This window comes from Pistacia vera, unplaced genomic scaffold (assembly GCF_008641045.1).
Source record: "Pistacia vera cultivar Batoury unplaced genomic scaffold, PisVer_v2 Contig117, whole genome shotgun sequence".
Lineage (NCBI taxonomy): Eukaryota > Viridiplantae > Streptophyta > Magnoliopsida > Sapindales > Anacardiaceae > Pistacia > Pistacia vera.
In genome coordinates, this window is record NW_022195215.1 from 2,716,633 (window position 1) to 2,727,951 (window position 11,319).

The 11,319-nt window shown below is 33.9% G+C and overlaps 2 protein-coding genes across 2 annotated transcripts; one reads left to right on the forward strand and one right to left on the reverse strand.

Annotated features, from left to right (window-relative positions):
• The first annotated feature begins 715 nt into the window (after window positions 1–715).
• On the forward strand, window positions 716–1,864 carry LOC116106837 (zinc finger BED domain-containing protein RICESLEEPER 2-like). Its single transcript, XM_031393150.1, has 4 exons — window positions 716–1,004; window positions 1,080–1,288; window positions 1,391–1,709; window positions 1,797–1,864. Exons 1-4 carry the CDS (start codon window positions 716–718, stop codon window positions 1,862–1,864), a joined length of 885 nt encoding a protein of 294 aa, XP_031249010.1.
• Window positions 1,865–3,084: 1,220 nt separating this feature from the next.
• Window positions 3,085–8,123, reverse strand: LOC116106846 (15-cis-phytoene desaturase, chloroplastic/chromoplastic-like). The gene is made up of 8 exons (XM_031393156.1): window positions 8,046–8,123; window positions 6,938–7,151; window positions 6,750–6,852; window positions 5,979–6,026; window positions 5,696–5,741; window positions 5,057–5,244; window positions 3,470–3,632; window positions 3,085–3,180 (listed from the first exon to the last, which is right to left on the reverse strand). The coding sequence occupies exons 1-8, from the start codon at window positions 8,121–8,123 to the stop codon at window positions 3,121–3,123; spliced, it is 900 nt and encodes a 299-aa protein (XP_031249016.1). The 3' UTR covers window positions 3,085–3,120.
• Between the last annotated feature and the right edge of the window lie 3,196 nt (window positions 8,124–11,319).

The window sequence follows — 11,319 nt, forward strand, 5'->3', positions numbered from 1 at the left end:
GAGACGTTTAAAGATTTCTCGAGAAATTTATCTTGAGAAGATGGCAATAGGAATCATAAAACATAATTACCCATATTCAATAGTGGAGCATGAAGGAATTAGAGATGTTCACATGTATTTGAATCATGAAGTTAAGCATTATACTAGGAACACCGCTGAGGCAGATTGCTTAAAGATATATTATAGGGAGAAGAAAAAGATTAAGCTTGCTTTAGAGAGGGTTTCGAGTAGAATATGCTTGACTTCTAATATTTGGAGTTCTTATACTACTAATGGGTATATTTCTTTAACGGCTCACTATGTTGATGAGAATTGGGAGTTACAAAGTAGAATTCTGAATTTTTACCATATTCCTCCTCCACACTCGGGGGCTCTTTTGTTAGACATAGTGTATGATTTCTTAAAAGATTGGGGGATTGAAAAGAAAGTATTCTCTCTTACATTAGACAATGCAAGTAACAATGATAAAATGGAAGACATTTTAAGGAGTCAACTTTGTGTGCAAAATGCTTTATTATGTGATGGTTCTTTTTTTCATGTGCAATGTTGTGCACATATCTTGAATCTCATAGTCCAAGGAGGTTTAAAGGTGAGTAGCGTGGCTTTGCATAAAATTCGTGAAAGTGTGAAATATGTTAAAGGAAGTGAGGCTAAAAGAATCAAGTTTGGATAACTTGTTAAAAAAATTGGTGTGATAAGCTCAAAAGGATTGATAATGGATGTTCCCACGAGATGGAATTCCAATTATTTAATGCTTGAAAGTGCGTTAATATACCGTCGTGTGTTTGTTTATTTGGCACTGATAGATCCCAATTATAAAAGTTGTCCTTCAGATGAAGAATGGGATAGAGGGGTGAGGATTTGCAAGTTCTTGCAACCATTTTATGAGATCACTACTCTTTTTTCGGGTTCCCAATACCTCACAGCAAACTTGTACCTCAGAAATGTGTGGAGAGTTCAAGTGCGTTTATATGAAGAGATGGAAAATGAGGATGAAGTTCATAGTACCATGGCAAGTCAAATGAAAGGAAAGTTTGACAAATATTAGGATTCTTATACTGTTGTGTTAGCAATTGCAGCAATTCTGGACCCACATTTCAAGTTTGAGTTTGTTGAGTTTTATTACAAAAAAGTTGATGGCCCAGTAGTTGCAACAAGAAAGTTGGAGTTGATCAAGCAGGAGTTGTATAGGATTTTTGCTGCTTATGAGGGTCTAAGTGGTAATGAGGTTCCTAGTGATCCTTGCGTACAGGCTAGTAATCCTAATATCATTGGAGATGATATTTGTGTAAGTCAATACTCCTTAAATATTTTTATATTCTTGTGATTAATAAGGTTTTCTTTATTTTGTAATTTTGCTTTATTAAATTTAAATATTTAAATGGTGTAGGAATTTGACTACTACAAGAGTGACTTTAGTGCTACTAAGAAGTCCGAATTGGATACTTATTTGGGAGAGGCAAGGTTTGATCGCATCAAATTTTGCAATTTGGATATCCTGGACCATTGGAAGAAAAATAGTGATCGATACCCGATACTTTCGATGATAGCCCGTGATGTGATGAGTATACCAATAACGACTGTTGCTTCGGAGTCTAGTTTCAGTGTTGGTAGCAAAGTGCTCAGTAAATATCGAAGTTCACTTTTACCGGAGAATGCAGAGTCTTTGATATGCACCAGGACATGGATTTATGGATATGAAGTTAAAGGTAACATTTTAACTTATATTTCACATGTTTTTATATTTTTGTTTGTTAATATATTACGATAGTTAACTTATATTTTGTTAATCGTAGAAGATGAAATTGATGATGCTCAGCTGCTTGTGCCATTAAGTCAAGTGTCGAGGAAGGAGATTGCATAATCAAGGGCGGCTTTGTTTGTTTAGTGTGTTTGGTTAAACAGTTCTATATGTTTAATTGTTTAGTGTTTACTATGTTATGTATGTTGAATGTTAAATAATTTTATATGTTTAGTGTTTACTAATTACTAATTAATATGTATGTTTAGTGTTTATTAATTCTATATGGTCGAGTTTGATATAAATATGAAAAATATTAATATTGAATTAATAACGTTTGGTGAAATCTAATCAAATTTAATTTAATCATCCATTTATTTAATATAATAAGTTAATAACCAATAAGTTTAATAAATGAATTTTATATCAAGTTTTTAAATCAATACAATTTAGTATGCAATTTGAAATTTTGAATAAAAATAACAAAAATATGGAAAAACAGTGAAAAACATGGAAAATATAAAAAATGACATTTTTTCGCGGGTGACCCGTACCCGCCCGTGTATATGTCGACCCGTCAGAATATTTTACCTGCGAACCCGTGACCCATTCCACCCGCGACCCATTGCTATCTGGTCCATACCCGCCCAACCCGCCTGTTTGCAGGTCAGTATATTAAAGAAGGTTTTATCAATATTCTAAGTCCTAAATTGGTGTATACGTCTAATACTAAAGTTACCAACAATTTATAATTTAACAAAGTTTCACATAATTAATGCATGATAAATCAACTAATCATGCGACTGGTGCATCAATATATATTATATATACAGACATAATATTTTATAATTGGTTGATTGTATATACATCTTTTATAAGATAACTTTTTTTCGTTTTGGACAAAATGAGCGGGATTACGCAATGTAAAAAATAAATTGTGAATCAATCTTTATTAAAAAAATAATAGCTAAAAAGATTGGGGGATGAAGATTAGAAACTTCCAACAATTTTATCGTGGCTAAGCTCCAACTTGACCACGCCTGCGCCTCTAAGCTTATTCGCTTAGCGTCATAAGACCCTCACCTTGATACCAATTGAGTATGAATCCCATTGTATTATTCCTAATGAAAGTAGAAGCGATTGATATCATCTCTCTTTTCTCAAGGCAATGATATTATACTCCAAATGATCATTACTTAAAATCAGAGAGAAAACATGAAATGCTTCATTTGGAGAAATAGATTCACGATTAAAAGTTCTTCCCGTGTTTTTCTTTTTTATAAGTTAAAAAATGATATCTCTATCATTATATGTTAATTACAATTAATATACAGTCGTCACTCAATCTTTCAACAATTTTGCCTCCAATTAAAAGGCATTCAGCGAATGCTTGCCTCAGCCAATCTTCCTTTTGGTCGTGCAACAAGCAGCTCATAATCCTGCATATTTCTATAAATTAGGGCTGACCACATAACCAAACTAGACATAGAACTCTACTTGTGCTTCATTTTACTTATCTACTTTTCAAATCTTTCATATTCCTATCAACTATATTCATTTAACCTTACACTAACAATCAATACCTTGTGCGCTCCCCCCTCAATGCTAAAACAGTTTTGCTTAGTTTGAGCTTTCTCACAAAAAAATTCTGCTAAGGCCATTTTTAAGGAAGAAATTGTGGTAATGAAAGACAGCAGATAATAAACGTTTTGACCGGACAAAATGTACCTGTATGATAGCTTGAGCACAAAGCTTTCCTGACAACACTGCACCTTCCATCGAAGCCAGATACTTCTGTTTTGTGTAATCCCCAGCTAAATAGAATCCCTCTATTGGAGATCTTTGTAAGGGACGACAAGGTTCACAATTTGGGACAGTCTTGTACACAGACCTGAAATAATAAGTTAGGCTTTGAAAATGGACAAAATCAAATGAAGTACAAGAATGGAAATCGTTGATGTAGTTATTGACAATCGTTATGACACTACATGTAGAAGCATTTGCTAAAGGTTAAACAATATATAGTAGTGAAAAGTACTAGGCAGGATTGACAAATTTTGAATTAAGTTGAAAAATCAAATTAGACTGCTGTCCAGCACTAAATGACCATTAACCGTTTTTATCATGGCATAAATAAACGAATAATACTACACTTATAAAGAAATTTTACAAAAATCTTCATATAAAGTGATATGGCAAAAAATAAATGGAAGAGTGAATTTAATGAGTTTTCACTCTTCCATTCATTTTTTGTCACATCACTTTGTATGAAGATTTTTGTAAAATTTCTTTGTAAGTATAGTATTATTGTAAACAATATGCAAGAGATCATCCACTTTTCATCTTATGTGTCTTATATGTCTTACAAATGTAATCAATTTCACCCCTTATAAACATCAAGAACTTCTCATTCCCAGGCACTAAGGGATGTACAACCACCCTACTAGGGACCAAAGAGTGTCTTTGCTTGCAAGACATTCAAAAGTTTCTTTTGCACATCAGCTACACATCCAACTGGGTTTAATTAATACTATCTACTATGAGCCAAACTATGTTCGATAATGTTTACTTTGAATCCCAACATCATTCTGCAGTCAAGATCCACAAGACCTTGTTTTTGGATTTTAGTACCCAAAACATGTCTTGCATATGCAAGTAACTTCATCCCAAAAGAAATAAAAAACTTCTCTTCTTGGCTGGTGTATGATATCACAATCAAGCCCTCTCGTAACCCAACCTCCTTGCTTGGAAGGTTGGAAGACCCTCGGAGATTTTTTTGCATGTCACACACTTTCTGATATGCAGGCAACTTGCTCCCTTAAAAAATCAAAAAGTTCTCTTCCTCGCTGATTTATTTTGTCACAATCAAGCCCTCTTGCAATCCAAGCGTCCTTGCTTGTAATACCCTTAGAGAAACTTGTTCACACCACCGACACTTCGATCGGGATTGGCCTTAATGCCATCTATCATACTCAAAATTCACAAGACAGTCTACTTTTAATCTCGAGTTATTTCGCACTAAAAGAACTGTGCAGTTTTTTTTTTTTTTTTTTTTTTGAGCTTTTATAACCCAACATGCATGTGTTTTAAAGATGTAAGCAACTTCATCCCTTATTAAGATCAGAGACTTCACAAGTAATGTGGGATGTCACAATCACCCGATCAGAAATTCTCTTTCCCAATCCGTGCGGATGTCACAAATTCAAGTGATATTGAAGATAATTTGTTGCATCAACAAAAACTTAATATGTTAAATAAATCTAGGATTGGAACCTTTGAAATTTACAGAAAGGTTTAAAAGGTTGGCCATCTAACCTTGGTGTTTTTACAACATGGTACTTCACAATTTTTGCTTTGCTTCGATCAGCAGAAATTTCGTCAGGAAAGAGTTTAGCAAGCTCCTTCATTGTCGCATCAATTATTTCTGAGTCATTGCGTGAGATCCATTCTTCAGTAGGGGCAAAAACTAACTCCAGCATGGATTGGTTAGGGTTGTGATAGTCCTACATAAAACAAGGAATCACGAATTAACCACTTTTTGCATAATCAAAGAAAGATGTAGTTAATGCAGTTGGTCTGTACTTTGAATAAGAAAACTGGGTAAAAAGATAGACATCGACTTATATACTGTCCAACATATTTAACAGAGAAGAGCGTACAATTAACTGTCAATATCAATTTTTTCCTAAATATTTAAACATAACAGGGTAGTTCCTTCATGTGGTGCCTAACCAGCACAGCTACCCATGCTTGCAATATATTAAGCAAAAGCTGACCATTACCAGGTCAAAATTTAAAAGTTTATGTTATTTCCCACTAATCAAGGGTAGGGTGTAAGGTAGAAATAATGAATTTAAAGGTACAGGCAAACAAAAAAATGCTGTGGTTTAGTATATATGCGTTCAACAAGGAGAGAAAAATAGCCAACGGGGAGTCAATAAATTAGAACTTTACCTTACATGTTACAGACATGTCAGTGTACACACTCAATAGAGGACTTCTGTAAGAGAAGGAGACGTACAGATGAAACTCAATACACAACCAAAAAGCAATATTACTAGATACTGTAAGATAACATCAAGCAGAACCGAAAGAAAAACTCTCCTTCAACCATGGGCAACCTAAAAGGCATTAAGATAGTCCAATTACTATTAGCTTTGTAAACCAATCTGCATTGAATCGCTAATGACTATTGCACAAACAGCACTGAGGATTAAGCATTAACTAAGGGCAGGACCTGCTGAAGAGTAGATGATCATATGTGTTTTTCAGTTTCCTGACGAACCTGCAGATGAAAATAATCTGTATCAGTTAACCACTGGACTCATGATTTAGCAATCACTGATGACTAACTGTAGAAATGAAGTTGCCAACAATTCCCAAAGATAGCCGATTATATACGATAAGAATCCAATTGACTGTTCAAAGAAGGAATGAGTATTCATTTGTCAATCAGTTAATTAGTAGCAAATGATAATGAAATTGAAAGTAAATAAATGAAGAAAAAGAGTGATGAATTGATAATATAAAAAGATCAATTCATATGAATTTCCCAATTTACCTAAATAATTGCATTTTCAGAACATTTTAAAGCTTGAAATAAATTTTCACTTGCTATCAACTTACCTTTCCATTTAAGGGAATTCACGGACAAAGACATTTGAACAAAGAAATTAATTAAAATGCGTGATGATATAGGACAAGTTCTAGTAATATGATTTTCTAGGCCAAATCATTTGAACAGAGAAATTTATCAAAACTAGTGATCATGTATAAAAAAAAATGCAACTTTCCCTATGTTACACCAGTACTTTGGATTGGGAGACCATTTTAAGGATTACAAGAAAAACTCACATCTTATCAACTTATTCTTTTCCATTTATCAAAGTTCCCAGCCAAACCATTTAAACAAAGAAGTCAGTTTCAATAGACTTTCTAATTCAATCATGCCATGAATGAGGGTTACTCATATTATTTTCAGACAAAACAAAGAGTTCATCACACTAACCATATGTGAACATTGATAACTGGAACTCCAACCAATTTCTCCAATCTTTTGAAGTACAGCATCTCTTTCCAATTTTCAGGCAAAAGAAGCTTTAGGATGTCAACTGAATAAAACAAGATCCATAATCCAAATTAGTGAAATATATATGTAAGTACAAACTATAGTTAATAGAAAAATATATAGTATACCTGGAGTGGCAAATACATAAACATCTCCTTCAATAACTTCCCCGCTAGTTAGTAAGAAATTCTTCACAGTTCCATTACCATCAAGCTCAATTTTCTGTATCCGAGTATTTAGTCGGACTTCACCACCTAGTGACTGAATGTGATTAACAATCGGCATGCAAACTCTCTCTGGGGGACTACCATCTAAGAATGCCATCTTGGAACCATGCTTCTCCTGTTAAAAATAATAAAATATATTCTGAATCAGCCATTCTCTACAGAAGTTCGTTTATGTATATTAAGTATAAATAACTAGAAAAGTATATCCAATAGTATATCAACAACAATGCTTATTCACATTATACCTATATTCATATGCACAGATACGACCAAAACACACATAATACTCACAACAACATGTTAGTTGTTATCATGAGAAAACTAAATTAGGTCTCGATTTGACTTGATCAGATAGTAAAACAAAGTAGAGAAATAATGCTAGGGACATCGGGATTCTTACACCGAAATCTTGTACCAGCCTACATATCCCGTGACTCACACCACACACGTTTAACGTTATTAAATTTTTTTTCTAGGCCATTCATCAAATATGGACGACCGTTCACTTATATGGACTCCCGTCCATATAATATGGACGGGGGTCCATTTACTACGGACGGGCGTCCCCCTTTAAAGGACACTCGTCCATCAGTAAATGGAATAAAAAAATGTATACAAAACTTAGGGATGGTCGTTCATAGGTTATGGACGGCCGTCCATAAATATTGGACAGGCGTTCATATGTTAACTATCATTTTTAAAAATTAAAAAACATTTAGAGACGGTCGTTCATAATTTATGGACGGTCGTCCCTTAATTTTGGACGAGAGCCCGCAAATAAGGGACGCCAGTCCATAATGAAAATATAAAAATTTAAAAAAAAAACTTTGGACGCCCATCCATAAATTGTGGACAGGTGTCCCTTACGTTTGGATGGGCGTCCGTAAGGAATGGACGCCCGTCCAATAAATCTTCAGTTTTTAGAATGTCCGGTATCTCTTATCTTGTGTTTTTCTTTATCTCTCATCATTTACTTCTTTGTCAAGGTCAAGATGCTAAAAACTCCAACCCAAGATGCCCATCTTTGTTCAGTTGTGGTGTTCTCGGCAGTATAAACTTCCCCTTCTCCAATGAAACATATCCTCATTGTGGGTTCTTGAAAGTAGAAGCTGCAAAAAACAAGTTCAAAAAATTCGGCTGAGGAAAAATTTTCCATGGTTTTACGTTACAAGTATCTCTCAAGATAGTTCGCTTGTGCTTCGAGACCAACGGAATATGAAAAGCCTATGGGCAACCATAGCTGTGTTGAATCCTTGAGAAATTTTATCGTTCCTAGTTTAATTTTATCTCTTTTGGAGTAAACAATCAAACCTTTTACAAGTGTTCTGGCAAGCCTTACAGTGCTCCCGTAGATTACTCTTCAATTTGCAGTGACTCCAACCACTTCATTCTCTACTACAGCGGCTCAAATCATCAGAATCTATCATCAATGTTTAATTCTAACTGTTCACTTATCCCGTTCAAAATCAATAAGACTCAAAAGGGTCTTCAATTATTTAATTTATACACCGGTTGGTTCCGGCTACAAGTGAATGTAACCGCAGAATGTCGTGAGTGTTATCTGATGGGAGGTCAATGTCAAATTGATGAGGGGAAATTTCACTGTCTAAATGCTATAGCAGATAACAAAGGTACTAGAACTTTTATGTTTTGGTTTCTTGTTTGAGGTTAATTCTTTAATAGCATGGCTCAAAATTGATGCTTTTCTTTGATTTTGATTGGCCTTTGTCCCTTCCCCACCTTTGTTTTGAGGAACTCAGACAGCTAAACTAGAATGCCATTTGTATGATGTTGTTATGAATTTTGATGAAGCAGATAAGTAATTTTCTTGTTTTGTGAACTGATAGAGTTGTATTTGTAACTATTTTTTGCAAAGGATGGGAAATCACCGTTGAAGCTAGCCCCAACGCTAGGTAAAATAACTCTTTGATCAACCTTTATAACCATGAAAAATTCTGATTCAGACCAGTGTTAGTCAGTCCATTGATGTCTTTGGATCATTTGAAATTTCTGCTGCATAATGGACGAGCATCCATTCCTTACGGACGCTCGTCCAAACGTAGGGGACGCCCCTCCACAATTTGTGGACGGGCGTCCAAAGTTTTTTTTTTTTAATTTTTATATTTTCATTATGGATGGGCGTCCCTTCTTTGCGGGCGCCCGTCCAAAATTAAGGGACGATTGTCCATAAATTATGAACGACCGTCCCTAAATATTTTTTAATTTTTAAAAACGGTTGTTAATGGACGGGCATCCATTAACATATGAACGCCCGCCCAATATTTATGGATGGTTGTCCATAACCTATGAACGGTCATCCCTAAGTTTTGTTTATATTTTTTTATTTCATTTACTGACAGACGGGCGTCCTTTAAATGGGGATGCCCGTCCATATAATATGGACGGGAGTCCATGTAAGTGAACGATCATCCATATTTGATGAACAACCGTTCACTAGAAAAAAAAATCAATAACGTGAAACGTGTGTGGTGTGAGTCACGGGACACGTAGGCTGGTACAAGATTTCGGTGTAAGAATCCCGGTGTCCCTTGATAATACCGGAAAAATACATTTTCTGGCTCTCCAATAGTCTAAGAGATCAATGTTGGCTCTCTGTTGTGGATCTACTGATAACATTTTAGGGGTTGCCAAATATTGTTGAAGCTCATTACTCTACGACTGCATGGAAGACAGTACATTAGTTGTTGTTGTTGGTGGAGCTTCTGAAGAGGAGGTTGTGCTTCTGATTTGGGTCCTTTTCGGCCTATTCGGTGACCCCAAGAGTAGAAGTCTTCATTTGTTTCTTCTGATGCAGCTTCCTTGGATGTTTCGCCTCTTTGCGGGTTCCCATACCTATTTTCATATTGGAAATATACTTCAAAAAGTGTATTTTTTACCTCTCTTATTTGATTGGCATATACTTCGGTTTGTAAATTTTCACATAAATTGTCAAAACCATTTTCTAAACCTGCTAATTTAATTATAGGATCAAAATATAGCACCTAAACAATAAAGAAAAGGAATGGGTTTCCAATATTTTTAAAAAAAAATTTCCATTGCCTTTATTGGTGCATTTAAAATTACATTGTCTTTGTTTTTTTATAAATAACTCGGAAATTTTTATAATTGTATGTATTACCAATGGACTAGTAGGATAATACACACCAGAAAGTTGTAAAGTGGATTGGTAAAAAGTTTTAAGAGAAGAATGAAATACTTTAGCTATTTGCCAATAATTTTCTACCAAATAATGAGGACTTCTATTATTCGCTACAAAATAACTAATTATGTTAGCATAAGGTAAATATGAATCAAACATTAAATAAATACTATTCTATCTAACAGGCATGTCTGATGCAAAAATTCTAGGAGACATATTTGATTTTACACAAGCATCTTGAAATTTAGCATTTCTTTTATTACTACTAGTACGTAATCCAAGCTAAACAATCTCTAATTCTATTAATATTTTCTTTAATTGTTTTCATACCACTTTTCACAATTAAATTAATAACATGGCTTGCACAACGTTGGTGAAAAAACTTCAAATTGTTATATAAAGGATAATTACTTTGAAAATAATCTATAGTTTTACTATTAGAACTTGCATTATCTAAAGTTAAACTTATCACTTTACTAACAATATCATAATCTTCTAAAACTTCAACAATTTTATTATAAATTTGTTCACCACTATGATCAACATCCATTAATCTAAATCCTAATAAAGATTTATTTAATTTACATTCATTATCAAAATAATGACTAGTCACACAAATATAATCTTGTTTAGCTCTACCACTCCAAATATCGGCAGTTAGAGCCACACTAACATGACAAGTATGTATTTTATTTTTTAATTCTAATTTCATTTTTTTAAACAATTTTATTAAATCATTTCTAGTTGCAGTTTTAGAATAACTTTTAAATCCTGGAAAAAATGAATTTTGAACAAATCTTTCAAAATATTTATCTTCAGCCATATTAATAGGTTGATCAGTTGCAGCAATATATAAAGCTAACTGTTCCCTATATACATCAGAATTATAACGCCAATTAGTACCCATATTAGTTATTTGAGTTTGATTGCTTTCTCTATTTCCATGTTGATTAATATGTTTATTAGCATGTCTTTTTAAAGTACTAGTACCACTACCTGAATCAGCTTTATAAATATTTTCACAGTATTTGCATCTCGCTTTCTTGACTTGAACGTCATTTTCTGTCTCGTAAAACTTGTCGAAATACGCCCAAACGTCTGATGTGTGTTTGTCTTCTCTTTC

Excerpts from the sequence above, each read along its gene's own strand:
- LOC116106846 (XM_031393156.1), bottom strand. The coding sequence starts at position 8,123 with ATGAGGATATGTTTCATTGGAGAAGGGGAAGTTTATACTGCCGAGAAC. Across the intron at positions 6,853-6,937 it reads TTATGTATTTGCCACTCCAG|TTGACATCCTAAAGCTTCTT; the intron begins GTATACTATATA and ends TGTTTTATTCAG. Across the intron at positions 3,181-3,469 it reads GTGCTCAAGCTATCATACAG|GATTATGAGCTGCTTGTTGC; the intron begins GTACATTTTGTC and ends AGAAATATGCAG.
- LOC116106837 (XM_031393150.1), top strand. The coding sequence starts at position 716 with ATGGATGTTCCCACGAGATGGAATTCCAATTATTTAATGCTTGAAAGT. Across the intron at positions 1,005-1,079 it reads AAATGAGGATGAAGTTCATA|CAATTCTGGACCCACATTTC; the intron begins GTACCATGGCAA and ends TAGCAATTGCAG. Across the intron at positions 1,289-1,390 it reads TCATTGGAGATGATATTTGT|GAATTTGACTACTACAAGAG; the intron begins GTAAGTCAATAC and ends TAAATGGTGTAG.